Source organism: Triturus cristatus, chromosome 3_1 (assembly GCF_964204655.1).
Source record: "Triturus cristatus chromosome 3_1, aTriCri1.1, whole genome shotgun sequence".
NCBI classification, from domain to species: Eukaryota; Metazoa; Chordata; class Amphibia; order Caudata; family Salamandridae; genus Triturus; species Triturus cristatus.
This window is the reverse complement of record NC_140583.1, coordinates 1,157,709,141-1,157,727,840: the sequence shown is the minus strand read 5'-3', so window position 1 is coordinate 1,157,727,840 and position 18,700 is coordinate 1,157,709,141. Positions and strand designations below refer to the sequence as shown.

The following is an 18,700-nucleotide window of genomic DNA, read 5'->3' as shown; positions in this document are numbered from 1 at the left end:
TTCCTATTTTTAAAAATGGGGCCAGGGACGACCCATCGAACTATAGACCCATAAGCCTGCTGGACATAACTCAAAAGGTAGTCGGCGAGGTGTTGTTGGTTAGAATATTACAATGGATCGGTGAAAACAACATCCTTTCTGACTACCAGGCAGGCTTCAGAGCAGGCACTGGCACAATTGAACAAGCTTTTAGATTGTTGCTAGTGTACTGGAAGGTGGTGGTCTTAGGCAAAGGCAGTCTCTATCTCGCGTTTATCGATTTAAAGACTGCCTTTGACCTAGTACCTAGGGAGACTCTTTGGAGAGTCCTTGCTGACATGGGGATACCCCACTACATTCTATTGTTAATTGTAAGGCTGCATGAAAATACCTTTGCCCAGATTAGATGGGGCAGGGACGGAGAGAAAACTAGCAGAATCCCGGTAGAGAGAGGGGTTCGCCAGGGATGTGTTCTAGCTCCCACCCTTTTTTCTTTATATGTCAACGGTGTGGTCGAGCATCTGCTGAAAGATCCTTCAGACAAACCATCCCTGGCGGGGGAGCGAATCCCTACCCTCCTCTTCGCGGATGATACACTCTTACTGTCCAAATCCCCAATGGGCCTCCAAAGATTACTTAATAACTTCCAGCTTTTTTGCGTAGAACGGGGCCTGGTAATCAACACTGATAAAACGAAATATCTTGTGATGAACCCCCCAAAAAAACCTGTGCGTCCTCCGAAGTTGAACGCCGTACCTCTGGGGAGGGTGGATGTGTTTGATTATCTAGGGATCCGTTTGTCGCATAATATGCAGTGGGCTCCTCATTTATGTAAGATGCTGCTAGCCCATAAGAGGGTAACAGGGGCTCTTTTGAAGGAGCAGCGCTCCTGTGCAATTAGACCTATAGCCCCTGTTATCGAAGTCTATGCAGCAAGGGGAGTCAGCTCTGCTCTTTATGGGGCTGAGCTGTGGGGCTCATGCAACACTAGCGAGCTGTCAAGATCTGAGAGGAAGTTATGTAGGGCCATTATGTCACTTCCCCAAGGTACCCCTATGATTCCATTGATGCTTGACTTAGGTTGTCGTCCCATTGGTGATTTGGCAAAATTTCGACCTCTACTGTTATGGGCTCGGTTGTGGCGAGTCCCGGAGCTAGCTAAATATGCTAAAGGCCTCTCTGAAGTTATGTCACTTCCCGGGTGGCATAGGATAAAATGGTTGAGAGACATGAAAGCCCTCCTGTGCAATCTGGGGCTAAGTGTAGCCTGGGAAAATAGGTCTTCCCCTCCGAAAGCAACACTTAAGAGTCTATACTGGAACTGGATTGCGACCCAACGGAATACTAACTGTACATTGGGCAGACTTACGGAAATTCAAGGACTTGCCGATCCGGGAATTATATCTAGATATTATTGAGAGACCTTTTGACAGGACCCTTTATTTTAAATTCAGGTCCGGGACTCTTCCACTTCATGCTTTTACATCTCGGTGGAAACCCCCAGCCCAGACCACAGAATTTCGCCCCTTTTGCACATCTAGACAAGAGTCTGTGGCACACTTTTTGTTCGAATGCCAGGAGTATGTACACCCAAGAAGAAGATGGCTTAAGCAATTGTGTTGCTCGTTAGGAACCAGGCATCACACTGAGGCACTACGTATTCTAATGTCGGACTCTCGCCCTTTGTATGCTTGTGCCCTTTCAAAATTTCTATCATGGGCATGGTGTATCAGAAGCAAAAGGCTTAAAGGAATTGTTTAATCTTTTTTAACAATTATTTATGATGTGCTTCTTCTTTTTATTGAAAAAATTGGATTTTAAGGTAAAATGTAATCAAATTCTTTTTAATTGTGAAGCTTTTATGATAAGTTTTTATCGAAATAAAGCCTTTGACTTGACTTGACAATAATTGAACACAACCCTGCGCCCATTAAAGGTGTGACAAAAAAAAAATGGTAGGAATACATAGATCGTTAACAAAGTCCATATCCATGGAATACTTGATCAGGTTGAGTTGGTCTCCTAACAGGGAGTGCGAGAAGTGGGAGATGTCTTTCTCATCTTCGGGCAAAAGGCCACAGTTACCATTGTCTGCATATAGGAAAGGGCCAATGTTAAAATCACCCCTTCCCCCCATATTATGCAGAGATCTTTATTAGTTTTCATATTTATTTTATCCAGAACCTTCTGTAGGTCTTTTAGAACCCCCTCAGCTAGCGGAGTAGGAATGTTGTTATAGAAGTTTATGAAAACAAGGCAATGTAGGTTATCAATACTTGCTAATAGGTGTTTGATTCCACAAAATCTATTTTGCTTATATTCAAATTGTGCGAAATATAGACACAAAGGCCGCCACTATTCCCCCCATGTTTGGAGGGTACGGCCGATGTGAAAAAAGTCTTAAAGCCGTTAATATGAAGAATGGTATCTATCCAAGTTTCCTGGAAGCATAAAATGTCGTAGTTATATATAAAATCTATCCAGGCAGGGTTATTTAGCTTCAAAATTAGCCAAGCCACATTCCAAGAAAGGATGTTCATTAAACTGGACCTAGAGTCACTCTGAGTAGCAGGCTTAGTATGAATAACATCGTTATGAGTGGCAATTGGATGAAAATCCGGTGCTGAGGGGTAACAATAAGTGTGGAGTAATGGCACTTGCCTGCTGAGGATCCTTGGGACTATTAACAGTTATGATGGTAATACCAACCTAATTTCTGGCTGATTGAACAAAGGTCAATGGCTCTTGGCAGCTATAGATATCACCACCGGCAGAAGTGTGCTCGATGGCAAGAACATCAGAAGTAACATAAACGGAATTGATCATTTTCTGCAAGAGACACAGGCTCTGGGCTGTCGCAAGCAGTTACAGAGAGCCATCTTGGTACTAAGGGACTAAGCCCTGGGATAAATCAATCTATGTCATCCAAGAAAAGGAGTATATCAAATCTATTATGGTGGGGCAACCTGTAATGTTCATGAATGTTTAGACAGCTGGATCTCTGGTTTAGAAGGGGATTTGTATGATTTAATGGCGAAAAGAAAAAGCCAAGCGGCAATACATTTATACCAGTGTTAGTCATGATGTCACTACTAAGTCTACATAGAATCTCCTGAACCAGCCTAGGTGCCCTGAAGGTAAGAACAATACAGTCGCCGATAAACTTTTTATCCCTTCTCCCCACCCAACCTACACGTCTCACTATTTTGAACTCGCAAAACAAGGCCTCTGTAAGCCCAGTTTTAGTCCCTAGCCAACAGAGGGCCTTGTTTCTCAAACCCTCCCATGGTTCATTAGCCGTAGGAATAAACTGTGGAACGTTGGCCAAAATTATGGTATATGGAGTGGACTCCGGGTTCAAATTCAAGGTAAACTGCTCCCTAACCGGGAGAGTCGCACAAGCAATAGACGAGTGCTGTATATCCCTCGTGTTATTAAGGGACACTAGTATGGGACATACTACTGGAGCCCTTGTGGCCATCAAGTGCGCTATCTGGGGGATGTGAGGATTCCCTATGCGACTGAGAGGCTGGATTAGTGGCATTCTGCATTGGAATCAATGGATTAGGCATAGAGTGATTTATGGAGGCTCTCTGCCCTTTTTTAAATAGGTCCTCAATGCCAGTAACCCTGGTCAACAGGTTGACCAAGGTAGAAGAAACAGCATTAGTAAGAACATCAGATACAACAGGAACAGCTAAGCCCGCACCCTCCTCAACGGTAATAGTGGAATCAGTGGGATGTAGAGCATCTATTTTAGCAATCAATCTGGTCAAGACAGTATCCATATGTTCCAAACGCCCTTGAAGCAAGGAAAGGCTGTTATGTGAAAGTTCCTTAGGGCGCGCAGAGGCAGAATCGCTGGCAGCCTCCACAAAGGTATTGTCAACCTCATTCCCAGGGGCACAGTGTAAGGGACCAGACAAAACAGGAAATACATCTTCGGTCCGAGTACTGATGGAACAAGTAAAAACAGTTTCTCCATTTGCACGCCGAGGACACTTCTGTTGTTAAGATTTTTTAGTACCCGCTCCCCCCCTTCACTTTACTAATGGCTCCTTCATCTTGGCCTCAGCATGGGATTTAGATGTCCGGGGTCTTTTGGCTCTACCAGACCCCGGCAATGTATCCACAGTGACGGCATCCTGGTCAGTTACAGATGCAAAGGGGGGTTCAGGGAGACATTGAACAGAAGCAGACGATAGTATTTGAGGAACATCACCCTCAGTTGTAGGACCCAGAAAGGAACGTCTCTGAGAAAATAATGAGTCAAGAGAAAGGTGCCTCTCTGTCAGTTTAATCTCATGTGAGAGCATAGATTATGCCCTAATGATAAAATCATCTAGTGTCCCCGCAACTCCCATACGCTTGCTCATTATTAGGACCCAGGATCAGCAACACAAAGTATGCAAACAATGGAATACAGGCAGTGTAGAGGTGCCACAATACCTGTAAGTAATGTGCAGCATGAGTTAAGCAGTGAAACCCCGTACAGCCGTTGTTATAAGGGTGGCCCAGCCCAGTCTCCTCCAGGCGATGACGGGCAAGGATGGGCCCGCCCTTGGGCCGGGCGCGGCCTGGGTGCATCCCGCACCGCGGGGATCGAGGCTGTGCTTTAAAGCGCAGTGGACACGCCTACCCCTCAGTAGTTGTGGTGAGTTACCAGTGTTGCACCCTGGGACACCGAGTCCCACCAGAGTGTGACGAAAGATGGTACTGCTTTCCAGTAAGCAGACTACGAGGGCAGCACAAGGAACTTGTAACCAGCAGAAGGCGAGCAAGTGGCAGGAATGTCAGGTAAATTGTGGCAAACAAATGATTTCCAGACGTGTTTACCTTCCTTTCTGCATTGCTTGTATTTTTATATGATGTGTTGAGATCACAGATGTATTCTTTAATATGTTCAACATAAACAGTAGATATGCACTCTTCCCACCTAACTGTCAAGAACATTAGGCACATACTCATGTGCTTCCAGACTGAGGCCCTTTACACGCCCTCCACTGTTTACACCCTTAACCAAAATGGAACACTCAAGCTACTTTCGGGAGGGAGGGAGAAAGGGCTTGTTTAATCTTCTTGTCTGAGACGGTTTTCTCTCTTTGTAGAAATGCGGATGGTTGCCTACTGTCTTAACCCTGTCAATCGATTTGTCTTATCGACGAATAATGCAAACGTTGCATAAATGCCTGAAAAGGGATTTGTAATAAGGCTATAGTAAGAGCATGTTATACCTGTAAATTCAAAATCAATAAAGTGCGTTTTAAAAAAAACTGCACATACTCTTGTGGACATAGGGAGCCTACTCTGGGTTGCAATATGAAAGTATGACATGTTTTACTATTGAAGTGCGAGTCACAATGGTATTTTTGGCCATAAATGTACATTTACACCTGAAATATATCTCCATTCATGCCTTCAAGAAATTCACAAAAAAAGACTCCAGGCAGGCAAACATGTATCTAATGTGGATTTCTCTGCAGAAGTGTAGAGAAATCCACAGTTGAAAATCCCACACAACAGGTGGTAAGATGTTATCTAGTGTAGTTAGCTTAGTAAGTTTGTGAGCATCCACAACAACTTATTTGGTCAACATTCACAAACTCTAATCCGATTCCTACATACCCATGACATGGTCAGAAATATATTTCAGCCATGTTATGGAGAAACTTCCCAGGCAGCTTTTTTTGGGATGTGGCAGAGTAGCTTTCTCCACTGGTAGAATGTTTTCTCTGAAGAGAAGAAAAAAGAGTGTATTTGCATAAACCATGTATTTCACCTGCGCTAGGCAGAGTTCCACATTATGGGACTAAAAGCCGGGGGCGGGGGGGGGGGTGTCACATGACATTGCCTCTAATCTGGAAACCTGCCTCTGCTGCAGCCTTCTAGGGGCCGTATTACAGAAGTGCCCTGGGGGCGTTATAGTCGTATGCACCCACTTTGTACACCCTCTGGGGACTTTGGTATTACAGAGGGGGCTGCAAACCACTGTGCAGCTCCTTTTGTAATGCAGACAGCGCTGGCACACATGTAGTGCCAGCACTAGCATTACAGGACATTCCCTTATTTGCATGGGGGCATGACCCCATGCAAATGAGGGAATCTCTTTGCCTCTGCACCATATTACCAATGTAGATGCAGGGGCAAATATGCTTTTAGGAGGTGCCAATAACAGTGCCACTTTCAGTGTGCCTCCTAAAAGCAGCCCTCTGGAGGGATGAAAGGGGGTCCCATGGACCCCCGAGAAGTCCCCTTGCAGGCAGGGGCAGTCACTCAATGCACCTGTCTGAAAAGGGATCTCTAATCCAGTTAAACCCCGTCGCTGCTAGGCCTTCCTGCCTCCATTTCCCCGCCCTAAGCCTTTTTTTGGGCTATTTGGCATAGTTCCTGCTGAGGCCCCGTAACATTTTTTCCACATAAGGAATACATGCCAAATTTGAGTGTTTTTCTTTCAACATCCTGGGGATTGTAACGCTACTCAGGGTTTGTGGATTCCCCTGGAGGGGGCCGAGAAATTAGCTGAAATACAGCTAAAGTTTTTGTAGAAAAATGGGATAAAAGTGCTGCAGAAGAAAGCGTCAGTTTTTTCCCCTGCAAATGGTATGAACAAAGGGTTTGCAGCGCTAAAATCACCATCTTCCCTGCTATCAGGAACAGGTAGACTTTTGTCAGAAAATCAAAATTTTCTACACAGCTTTGGCATTTTAGTGGGACATACCCTATTTTTACTATTTTTGTGCTTTCAACCTCCTTCCAGTTAGTGGTAGAAATTGGTGTGAAACCAGTAATGGATCCTGGAAAGCTATACATTTCTACAATGCAGACAACATTTTGAATTCAGCAAGATTTTCCTAGAGAAAGTAACAGTCGAAATAAAAATATATTTAAATTGAGTTGAAAAAAACTGCCATTTGTGCCTACATTTTCAGCTGTAACTTATTCTAAGTATGGTGAATTTTTTAAAGCAATATACTGTTACATCTGCTGACCCTTCTGGTTGTTGGGATATATAGGAATTGTAGGTTCCCCAAGAACCCGAAATACCCAGAGCCAATTACTCCGCTGCGCCTAGCAATGGCTCTTCATTGTGTATCGGGTATACAGCAATTCATTTGGTCAAATATAAAGAGTGAAAAATAGGTATCAAATGTATTTCTGAAATGGGAACAACATATGGAGTTTAGAAGCAGTCGTACATCTCCGAATTTGTGGGCACCCATACTAGCATGTGAATTTGAGGGTATTTTTCAAAATGACTTCTTTTTTACACACTGTCTTAACTTTGAAAGTCAGAAATGCATAGAAAGTCAATTGGAAATAACACTTGTTCTACAATTCTGTGTTCCCCTAAGTCTCCTGAGAAAAATGGTAACTCACTTAGGTAAGCCTACTGTCCGCGACAGAAAACATTCCAAGACGCAACATGGACATATCACATTTTTCCAGTGAAAACTGACCCTTTTTTTGTAATGTGCCTAGCTGTGGATTGTGGACCCTAGCTCAGCCGGCACCTAGGGAAACTTGTACATTGTTTTAAAACTAGACACCCAGGGGAATCCACGTTGGGGTGACTTGTGTGGCTCTTACCAGGTTCTGTTACCCAGAGTCCCTTTCAAACATTGCAAAAAGAAACACATTTTCCTCACATTTATGTGATGGAAAGTTCTAAATCTGCTGAGAGCCACAAATTTCCACCCCTCTAGCTTTCCACCAAGTCCCCCAATACAAATTGTACCTCTCTTGTGTGGGTAGGCCTAGTGCCCAAACAGTCACACCTCCCTGGACTCCCCAGGATGTGTAGTTTTCATAACTGTCTTGGTTTGGTAGGTTTCCCTAGATGTCTGCTGAGCCCAAGACCAAATACGCAGGTGTGCCCCTTGCAAAACCAGGTAGTTTTTTTGATTGGCAATTTGGATGCCTCCACAATCAGTTTTAGGCCCCTCCCTGTCACGAGCACTTTGCTCACCCACACAAGTGAGGTAGCATTTTTATCAGGAGACTTGGGGAAACACTGGATGGTAGAAAATTTGAGAGGGCCCGGTGATCATACAGCTTTCCCACACAAAAATGTGAGGAAAATTTTAGGGATTCTGGGTAAGAAAACGTTGGGGGATCCACGCAAGCCACACTTCCCCGGACTCCCCTAGGTTCTTGTTTTCAGAAATGTCTGGGCTTAGTAGGTTTTTCCCTGGATAGCCGTCGAGCCCGGGACAAAAACGCAAGAGCCACCTTTGCAAAAACAGGTTGTGTTGTGATAGATAGGGGGTACCTGGGTTTTTGTTCCAGGCATTGGCAGCCATCTAGATAAACCTAACAAAATCAGATATTTCTGAAATCCAGTCACCAGGGGAGTCCAAGGAGGTATGGCTTGCGTGGATCCCCTGACGTTTTCATACCTTGAATCCCATGCAAACTTCAAATTCAGCTAAAAAATCAAATTTTCCTCAAAATTCTGTAATAGATCAGCGTGCCGGCGCAAATTTCCCACCATCCAGCGCTCCCCTCTGTCTCCCGATAAAAATGATACCTCGCTTGTGGGGTCAGCCTAAAAACGTATAAAATGAAAAACTGAGGGGGAACCAAAGCGTGTCCATAAGGGCAGGTTGTTTTATACATTTTTAGGCTGACTGCTTTATGCACCCACACAAGTGAGGTATTATTTGTATCAGGAGATCGAGATGGAACGCTGAGTGGTAGGAAATCTGTGCCAGTGCAGGGATCCTTAAATTTTGCCACCGCCCCACCCCCAACCCTGGCCCTCCCCCGCCTCACTGCAAGCAGCACTCCATCTGCGAGCCGTCACTTCTAGTGGGCTTTCTGCCTCCACCTGTGGGTTGGTAGAGTGGGTGTAATAACCACCATCAGCACCCCAGCTAGTGGCAGAAAGACAGTAGCAATATATTTGGAGGGGTGGGGGCATCAACATGCCCATTCTTGGCAGCCCCACCCCTTTACAAAGTAAAAAGAGTCCCTGGTGTCTAGTGAGTTTTCTGCCCCCCCTGATCGGGATCTGTTGTCCATATCTGCCCCCTCAGGGGAGTAGAAAGCCTGTGCCCATTTTTGGCGGGGTTGGGGGCATTGGCATGTCCCTTCAGGGCATCCCCCACCCTTGCACAAGGAAAGAAAAAAGTACCTGGTGACTGGTGTGCTTTCCAGCCCAAGGAGTTCTTCTGGGATTATTTGTAAATTGAAAAAGCCATAGAAGTACATTCATGCAGAGATGTAAAACTTACTCTTTTATGACGCGGGACCTAAATATGCATATTCAAATACCCCAACAATAACCAAAAGTGAACATCTTGCTTACATTGTGATCTAGAACAAAATTAGTGTAGACAAGGAATGCTTAGATACTCCTCAATGTTTCAGTTTGATTGCGTGGTTAAGTATGTTATTGCATAGATGTGTTTTTGCAAGAACTGAGGGTTTTGCTCACTGGCTCCAAAGACGGTGTAAATACATGGCGTGCAGCAATTTCCTCCTGATAAATTTGTAGCGCCAAGATCACCACCAAGGGCACCCATGTGTAACGGTTCCTTGTGGGACATCCTCTACACCATATCCTTTTAAGCCTGATGGCACCCCTTAACATGAATGCTAGACATTGACTATTAAAAAACTAACAAAGCGAAATAGTCCACAGAAAGACAGTCTTTTGTGTTGATTCATAGTTTTAGTATCAACAAATGCAAAAATATCCAGACTTAACAGAAAAAAACTGCGATGTAATCATTGAGAAGAATAACATTTATGAATGAAAGATTTTGAGAATGTCTTGCAAATGTAATAATTGCTCATACAGCAAAGATAGTTGAAAAATGAGATGTTAAACAAATGAGAGCAGAGAACGTAGCCAAGAGATATACAGATGGTCACTGATTGGATGTGTACGGTAAGTGGAATATTTTTTTAGTCTGTTCTCTAAAAAAACAGAGGCAAACCAGTTCTAAAATCTTGCCTGACGGACCGCAGAAAGAGAGCATATTTATCAATGCACCATGATGACCGTATTGAAGGTTGCTGACTGGACTTTAAACATCAAGGCACTGGTGTAATTTTGGTAAGCGGTAGCATGAAGCTCTTCTACCTCTGGTGTCATGGCTAATTCAGTGCTTCTGTTTGGTTGGAAGTTGGTCAGTTCATCATCTATGATAGAGTTATCGTCTAGATAGGATGATATTTGGAATGCAACATCACTTTCTACGGTTTTGGAGAGTTCTGGGAAAAGCGCAATGAAATTGGCCTGTTAGGCTGTATCTGGGGGTCTAATTTCAGCTTTTAAGGAGTGATTTTACAATGCCAGATTTTAAGTCATCGGGCCAGTGTTGGAATTTGAGAGAGTAACTATCTTATTGATGCAGTCTATTAGCCCTAGGATTTTATGATGAATAATGTTAATGGTATTGGTTCTGTGAGCCTGATTTACACTTTGTTGGTAGAAGCCCCGTGTCTTCTCCTAAATGATGTGGACGGATGAGAACACCAGGACAAAGGAGGCAGCAAGGCTTACGGAACATGGAGACATGAAAGGACCAGTGAGGCAAAAACCCAGCCTGAAGAGCAATGCCTGAAGAGCAATGCTGGAAGGAACCAGAATGGAGGCTTTAGCCACATAATATCAGATCTGGGACTTCTTTTCTGTAACTTATTCGGCCAGATATCTGCGTAGTTTTTGAGAAGAAGAAATGTAGGTGGAAGGCCAGCAGAGTCTGACCTCCATTACAACTACCAACATTTATTTCAGTTTTCTCCCTGCCAAGATGGTACAGTTGGAGTAATACTCCTTCCAAGCGGTAGATCTCGCGTGTTTGTGCAATAGTACCTAATTGTTAAAATTTGATTTGAGATCAGCAGTGTATGAGGAGCACCATATATGTTCTGCTTGTCTGGTTGAGAGTCTAAGAGTGTAAGGTGAATTAGGGGGCTGGCTTGCCGTTTTCCTTTCATGAAGTGACTAGATCCTGGGGCTATGGAATTTACGGTGGAAATAGAAAACTACTGCAGTCAGTGCAGCTTTGGATTGGGCACTCTAGTTTACTGGATTTGGCAAAGGGCTTGAGTCCTGATCCTATTCCTAGGTCTACGAGTAACTTAGGGCCTCATTACGATGCCGGTTGGACTGACCGTCTGACCACCGTGGCTGCAATCTGATTCCGACTGCCAAGTCCGGGAAAGTTCCTCCCACCGTATCGCGATGCAACCTCTGCTACTGCAGTGGTCTCGTCTGCAATGGTGCACATGTCCACGAATATGTCTATGCAAGTGCATACAAAATGCCTTTTGCTCCATGTACCCCATTGCTGGAGTAAGGTGTGCACAGCCCAGTCAATGGGGATACGTACGCAGAAGAACTCACCTGGATTCCTGCCCATACAGGGTCATAGGCATCGGGGTTCAGCTGCTCATGTGTAGGTGGGACCTGGAGAAAGGGCTCCATGGCGGAGACTGCTGGGGAGAAGTGGAATTAGGTGAGAATGAATCCCAAAACTTTTGTTTCATATGACTCAAGCCAGTCGGTTGAACCGCCACTGTCAGGGCTTTGGAACCCACATTGGAATCCTGATGGCGGTCGGAGATCCCTGCACTACCCTATGGCTGCTGTTTTTTTCCAACTGCCAATTCAGTGGTCGGAGAAAGACTGTCAGTGGTTGGTCGGAGTACACTATGCGTGAATTGTAATCTGGCGGTTGGACCGCTCGATTCCGACGAGACCGCGGCAGGCAGTCCGCCTGCGAAAGGACTGTGGAAGCTGGTCCAACTGGCATAGTAATGAGGCCCCAGTTTTTTTTCTCTGAGTTTACTATCTGGATAATAGAGGAAATAAATGTGATTAAAAATGATCGGTCCTGGCCAGGTATCGGTGGTTACCTGAAGAGTATGGAAATTACCAGGTCGAGCCCTTGGCATGTCTTAAAGGGGACCAACATGATGGGTGGGGACTCTAAGCAGTTGGGAGAGACTGCAGTCTCAAAACTGAATGAGGGCAGATAGTGTATTCATGAGGTTGATATCATTCAAGATCACTGCATCTCTGTGGTAAATTCAGAGATTAATTCAATAAATTGTTCTTGAAATACTGCGGGTATAGTAAGAGAGTGGTATTAGCTTAATAAGCTCTTGCCACTCTGTGCCTGCAGAAAAGCTGATGGACGTGGTTAAGATTTCATTTATGTCAGTTATGAAGGAACGAGCTACATACCAGGTGTGATGCACAGTTGATGAAGCAAATGATTTTTGCTGATCCGGTCATGTGAAATCGAATCAGTGCCCCACGACACACAGGTCTCTCCAGGAAAGCAGAGGACATGAATGTTCTTATTGTCATATGTTTCATATTTTCGGTATTTTAGCACAAAGATTCTGATGTGCATTAAACATGCTATAATTCCCTCAGCCCACCTTTGAAATGCAGAGATAACTGAAGATTTTGCAGAACACGAGGTAAAAAAGCATTACAAAACTGTTTTTTTTAGCAAACAAACGTTGTATTGTGTTGCACAAATATAAATTAAATCGTACACTTGTCACTGCCACCTTTACTTAAGACAAGAACTTAAAATTACAACACAGCAACATATTCAATATCATTGTTTGTGTCTAAACAAATGTCCATTGGCTGCTTAAATGTACTACAGAATAACTGCAAACACATGTCCTTGCTTATGTCTCTGGCAGTTAAGTGTTGGGTTATAGATCAGTGCTTGTATTCTTTAATAAGATTTGCTTTTACCATCTCGTACTGAGAAGACCAGTGTAAAGAAAAAGTCAATGTCAACTTAAACTTTTCAAATGTTTAAAAACATCCACTTCCCCAAAGAAGTTGTACACAAGTGTAATTAAATGTACGTTTATTTCAAAATTAGTCTCACGTTGTGGGCCATTTTACGTTGGGATGGGAATAGAATCTGGCGAAACATCCATCGTCTTGCAGTGGCAGCTGAGAAGGAAAAAGGGGCAACCCTTGTGCAGGCCCGTCTTTCACTCATGCACTCATTGGGTACTATGACTATCAGCCAACAGAAAATGGACACCTGGCTTGTACTCGGGTTTAATTCGGGTTAATGCCATACAGTTGTAAATGAATGACTTAAGAATGTAGCATGCAGTCCGGGCGATGGCACAGCGCGAGAGTTCCCTCATTATCTCTTTCAATCTGTCTTCTTTTCCAGCAGTAGCTGCTAGGTGGGGCAAAGCACTGGAAAGAAATGAGAACAGACTGGTTAGGTATGTTGGTCATGTTGATGTGAAGTGTTCTATACCTCAGACCTCAAAATAGAACAACAATTTCTGAAGACCCCTGATATTCCCATCACCTGTGGCAAAACATCTACTGTAATAGACAAAAACTAAATGATGTAAGTGTTCTTGTCCTACCATAGTCAGATGAACTTGAAATGCAAACTAAAGTTTACCACTTTTTTTCAATTACCTGAAACTGTCTCAAAAGCATGACTTTCCAAATTGATCTCCTTTTAGGGGGAAAACTAACATTTGCAAAAAAGCATTTGTAATAAATTCCATGAAAGTAAAATACTGGAATGCGATAGAATCGTTGGTCTAGTGTATTAAACCATTAGGAAGTTTAATAACAAATACATAAAATATAAAAGCTAAAGATTTTAATTGAACAAAATACAGTCCACATTGGTCTATTGTCTGTGCCTGCTATGACACGGACAGAGGGCGCTGCAGAGGCCCATCAGGGCAATGTGAACAACCGCAAGAGCAACAGGCAAGATAAACAAGCATTTGCAATGCAATAGGTCTCGCATTCACGCAAGTTTGAGCTATTGGCATTGTTAATGACAATGTCTTTTATTTATGTTTTGGGATTTAAAACATAAATAAAAGGCATTGTCATTTACAATACGAATAGCTTAAACTCTTGCAAATGCGACACCTATTGCATTGCAATAAAGGGCCTTCTCGACCGCTTTTTCGATTGTAAATATCAGAGGAAGAGACCGGCCTGCGATGTCTTCAAAGTAGTGATAAATAGTGCAGTGAAGAAGATGTGTAAGTGTTGTAAATTACACAGACACAACGTGTGAAGTGAGTGTTACATATGATCTGAGCTATAAACACTAACAAAGCGCTCCAACACCTTTAGCACTGTGATTACACTGTCGTGGCTCAGGAGGAAGAGTGGGGGGGGGCTATTTCCTGCCCTCTACGTGATTTGAGTGTGCAGTGTGGCATTGCGTAATGTCACTGCTATCTTTGGCCTAATAAACACTCCAGGTGTAGTAGGGCCCTGGCTTCACCTCCTGGTGAAGGGTGGGCTGTGCTTTATGGCATGCATGGAGGGAGGGAGGGATGATCTCGGCTGCAGCACCAGCTTTGTACAGTGCCCCTGCTATTACTACTCAGTGAGAGGCGCTGAGGTGGTGGTATTGGTGGTGGTGGTACTGGTGGTGGTAGTGGTACTGGTGGTGGTGATATTGGTGGTAGCACTGCTACTGGTGGTGGTACTGGTGGTATTAGTGGTGGTGGTATTGGTGGTGGTATTTGTGGTACTGCTACTGGTGGTGGTGGTACTGGTGGGGGTGGTACTGGTAGGGGTGGTGGTGGTAGGGGTGGTGGTACTGATGGTGGTACTGGTGGTGGTAATGGTGGTGGTACTGGTGGTTGTGCTACTGGTGGTGGTACTGGTGGTTGTCCTGGTGGTCCTGGTACTGGTGGTACTAGTGGTGGTGGTGATGGTGGTAGTGGTACTGGTGGTGGTACTGGTGATGGTGGTGGTACTGGTAGTGGTGGTGGTAGTACTGGTAGTGGTGGTGGTACTGTTGATGGTGGTACTGGTGTTGGTACTTGTGGTGGTGGTACTGGTGGTGGTACTGGTGGTGGTAGTGGTGATGTAGTGGTGGTGGTACTGGTGGTGGTAGTACTGGTGGTGGTGGTACTGGTGGTGGTACTGGTAGTGGTGGTACTGGTGGTTGTGGTACTGGTGATGGTGATGGTACTGGGAGTGGTGATGGTACTGGGGGTGGTGGTACTGGGGGTGGTGGTACTGGTGGTGGTGGTACTGGTGGTGGAGGTACTGGTGGTGGTGGTACTGGTAGTGGTGGTACTGGTGGTTGTGGTACTGGTGGTGGTGATGGTACTGGTGATGGTACTGGGGGTGGTGATGGTACTGGGGGTGGTGGTACCGGGGGTGGTGGTACTGGTGGTGGTGGTACTGGTGGTGGAGGTAGTGGTGGTGGTTGTACTGATAGTGGTGGTGGCATTGGTAGTGGTGGCACTGGTAGTGGTGAGAGTTGTGGTGGTACTGGTAGTGGTGTGGGTACTGGTAGTAGTGGTGGTGTTAGTGGTACTGGTAGTGGTGTAAGTAGTACTGGTGGTACTAGTACAGGTACTGGTGGTAGTGGTACTAGTAATGCTGGCGGTGGTATTGGTGATGGCACTTCTGCTATTGGTGGTGGTACTGGTGGTTGCACTGGTACTGGTTGTATTGGTGGTGGTACTGGTGGTGGTGGTACTGGTGGCGGTGGTACTGGTGGCGGTGGTACTGGTGGCAGTGGTATTGGTGGCAGTGGTACTGGTGGGATTGGTGGTTGTACCTGTGGTGGTCTGGTTGGTGGTGGTAGTATTGGTACTTGTTGGTACTGGTGGTGATGGTACTGGTGTTGATGGTGGTGGTACTGGGGTGGTGATACTGGTGGTGGTGGTACTGGTGGTGGTGGAGGTATTGGTGGTGGTGGTACTGGTAGTGGTGGTGGTTGTACTGATAGTGGTGGTGGTACTGGTGGTGGTGGTGGTACTGGTGGTGGTACTGGTGGCACTGGTACTGGTGGCAGTGGTACTGGTGGTGGTGGTACCGGTGGTGGTAGTGGTGGTATTGGTGGTGGTAGTGGTACTCGAGGTATTGGTGGTGGTACCGGTGGTGGTACTGGTGGAGATGATACTGGTGATGGTGGTGGTACTTGGGGTACTGGTACTGGTGGTGGTACTGGTGGTGGTACTGGTGGTAGTGGTGGTAGTGTTGGTGGTGGTAGTGGTGGTGGTAGTGGTGGTGGTACTAGTAGTGGTGGTGGTTCTGGTAGTGGTGGTGGTACTGGTAGTGGTGGTACCGGTAGTGGTGGTGGTACTGGTAGTGGTGTTGATACTGGTAACGGTGGCACTGGTGGTGGTACTGGTAGTAGTGGTACTGGTGGTAGTGGTAGTACTGGTAGCGGTGGTGTTGTAGATAATGAAACAGTCTTTTGAAAACAACCCGTCAGGTGGCTTTAGTACAGATGACGTAACACAGATGTGCTGTTGTCATCTTCAGCCCATTGGAACACGATTATGTGCTACCTGGAATTCACATGACTTAATTCGCTAATCCTTTCTAATTCCATTTTACTTTGGGGGGGAGGCGGTTGTGGCACTTGGGATACTGGTACTGGTGGTGGTGGTACTGGTGATGGTGGTACTGCTAATGGTGGTGCTAGTGGTGGTGGTACTGGTAGTGGTACTGATGGTGCTGGTACTGGTTATGGTGGTACTGGTGGTGGTGGTAGTGTTACTGGTGGTGATAGTGGTGGTGGCACTGGTAGTGGTGGTACTGGTAGTGGTGAGAGTAGTGGTGGTACTGGTAGCAGTGGTGAGAGTAGTGGTGGTACTGGTCCTGGTGGTACTGGTAGTACTGGTACTGGTGGTATTGGGTGGTGGTAATGGTACTGGTGGTATTGGTGATGGTACTTGTGCTATTGGTGGTAGTACTGGTGGTTGTACTGGTACTGGTGGCATTGGTGGTGGTACTGGTGGTTCTGGTACTGGTGGTGTGGTACTGGTACTGGTGGTGGTGGTACTGGTGGTGGTGGTACTGGTGGTGGAGGGGGTAATGGTGGTGGTGGTACTGGTGGTGGTAGCTGTGGTATTGGTGGTGGTACTGATACTGGTGGTGTGGAACTGGTGGCGGTACTGGTGGTGATACTGGTGGTGATGGTACCGGCGATGGTAGTGCTGGTGGTGGTACTGGTAGTGGTGGTAATACTTGTACTGTTGGTTGTACTGGTACTGGTGGCAATGGTGGTGGTACTGGTGGTTCTGGTACTGGTGGTGTGGTACTGGTGGTGGTGGTGATACTGGTGGTACTGGTGGTGGAGGTGGTAATACTGGTGGTGGTACTGGTGGTGGTGGTACTGGTAGTGGTGGTACTGGTGGTCGTGGTACTGGTGGTGGTACTGGTGGTCGTGGTACTGGTGGTGGTACTGGTGGTGGTTGTGCTGGTGGTAGTGGTGGTGGCACTGGTAGTGGTGGTACTGGTAGTGGTGAGAGTAGTGGTGGTACTGGTAGTAGTGGAGGTGGTAGTGGTACTGGTGGTACTGGTAGTACTGGTACTAGTGGTATTGGGTGGTGGTAATGGTACTGGTGGTATTGGTGATGGTACTTGTGCTATTGGTGGTGGTAGTGGTACTGGTGGTTGTACTGGTGGCATTGGTGGTGGTACTGGTGGTTCAGGTACTGGTGGTGGTGGTGGTACTGGTGGTGGTGGTATAGGTGGTACTGGTGGCACTGGTACTAGTGGTGGTGGTACTGGGGATTTGTTGGTGGTACTGGTGGTACTGGTGATGGTGGTGGTGGTGGTGGTACTGGTGGTGGTACTGGTGGTGGTGGTACTGGTGGTACTTGGGGTACTGGTACTGGTGATGGTGGTACTCGTGGTAGTGGTGGTGGTGGTACTGGTGGTGGTGGTACTGGTGGTACTGGTAGTGGTGGTGGTGCTGGTGGTACTGGTAGTGGTGGTGGTGGTGGTGGTATGGTAGTGGTGGTGGTAGTGGTACTGGGGATTTGTTGGTGGTACTGGTGGTACTGGTGGTACTGGTGGAGGTACTGGTGGTGGTAGTACTGGTACTTGTTGATACTGGTGGTGGTGGTTCACGATGATGATGGTGGTACTGGTGGTGGTACTGGTGGTGGTACTGGTGGTGGTGGTACTGGTGGTGGTGGTACTGGTACTGGTGAGGGTGGTACTCATGGTAGTGGTGGTACTGGTGATGATGGTACTGGTGGTATTGGTGGTACCGATAGTGGTGGTAGTGGTGGTGGTACTGGTGGTGGTGGCGGTACTGGTGGTGGTAGTACTGGTACTTGTTGGTACTGGTGGTGGTGTACTGGTGGTGGTGGTACTGGTGGTGGCACTGATACTGGTGGTATTGGGTGGTGGTACTGGAGGTATTGGTGATGGTACTTGTGCTATTGGTGGTATTACTGGTACCGGTGGTATTGGGGATATTGGTGGTGATACCGGTGGTGGTACTGGTGATGGTGGCAGTACTGGTGGTGGTAGTACTGGTACTTGTTGGTACCGGTGGTGGTGGTACTGGTGGTGGTGGTACTGGAGGTGGTACTGGTGGTGGTGGTACTGGTAGTGGTGTTAGTAGTACTGGTACTGGTGGTACTGATACTGGTGGTACTAGTACAGGTAGTGGTGGTAGTGGTACTAGTACTGCTGGCGGTGGTATTGGTGATGGCACTTCTGCTATTGGTGGTGGTACTGGTGGTTGCACTGGTACTGTTTGTATTGGTGGTGGTACTGGTGGTTCTGGTACTGGTGGTGGTGGTGGTGGTACTGGTACTATTTGTGGTGGTACTGGTGGTTCTGGTACTGGTGGTGGTGGTACTGGTGATGGTGGCACTGGTGGTGGTACTGGTGGTGTTGGTACTGGTTGTGGTACTGGTACTGGTGGTGGTGGTACTGGTACTGGTGGTGGTACTGGTGGCGGTGGTACTGGTG

At 46.2% G+C, this 18,700-nt stretch overlaps 1 protein-coding gene across 4 annotated transcripts in view; it reads right to left on the bottom strand.

Annotated features, from left to right (window-relative positions):
* Positions 1 to 12,812: 12,812 nt before the first annotated feature.
* Positions 12,813 to 18,700, bottom strand: part of FEZ1 (fasciculation and elongation protein zeta 1) — a 493,775-nt gene continuing 487,887 nt past the window's right edge. For all 4 annotated transcript variants that reach the window (XM_085646026.1, XM_085646027.1, XM_085646028.1 and 1 more), the window contains one exon: positions 12,813 to 13,174. In XM_085646026.1, the coding sequence (XP_085502152.1) occupies positions 13,158 to 13,174 (17 nt within the window). In that variant the 3' untranslated portion in view covers positions 12,813 to 13,157. The remainder of the gene's footprint in view (positions 13,175 to 18,700) is intronic.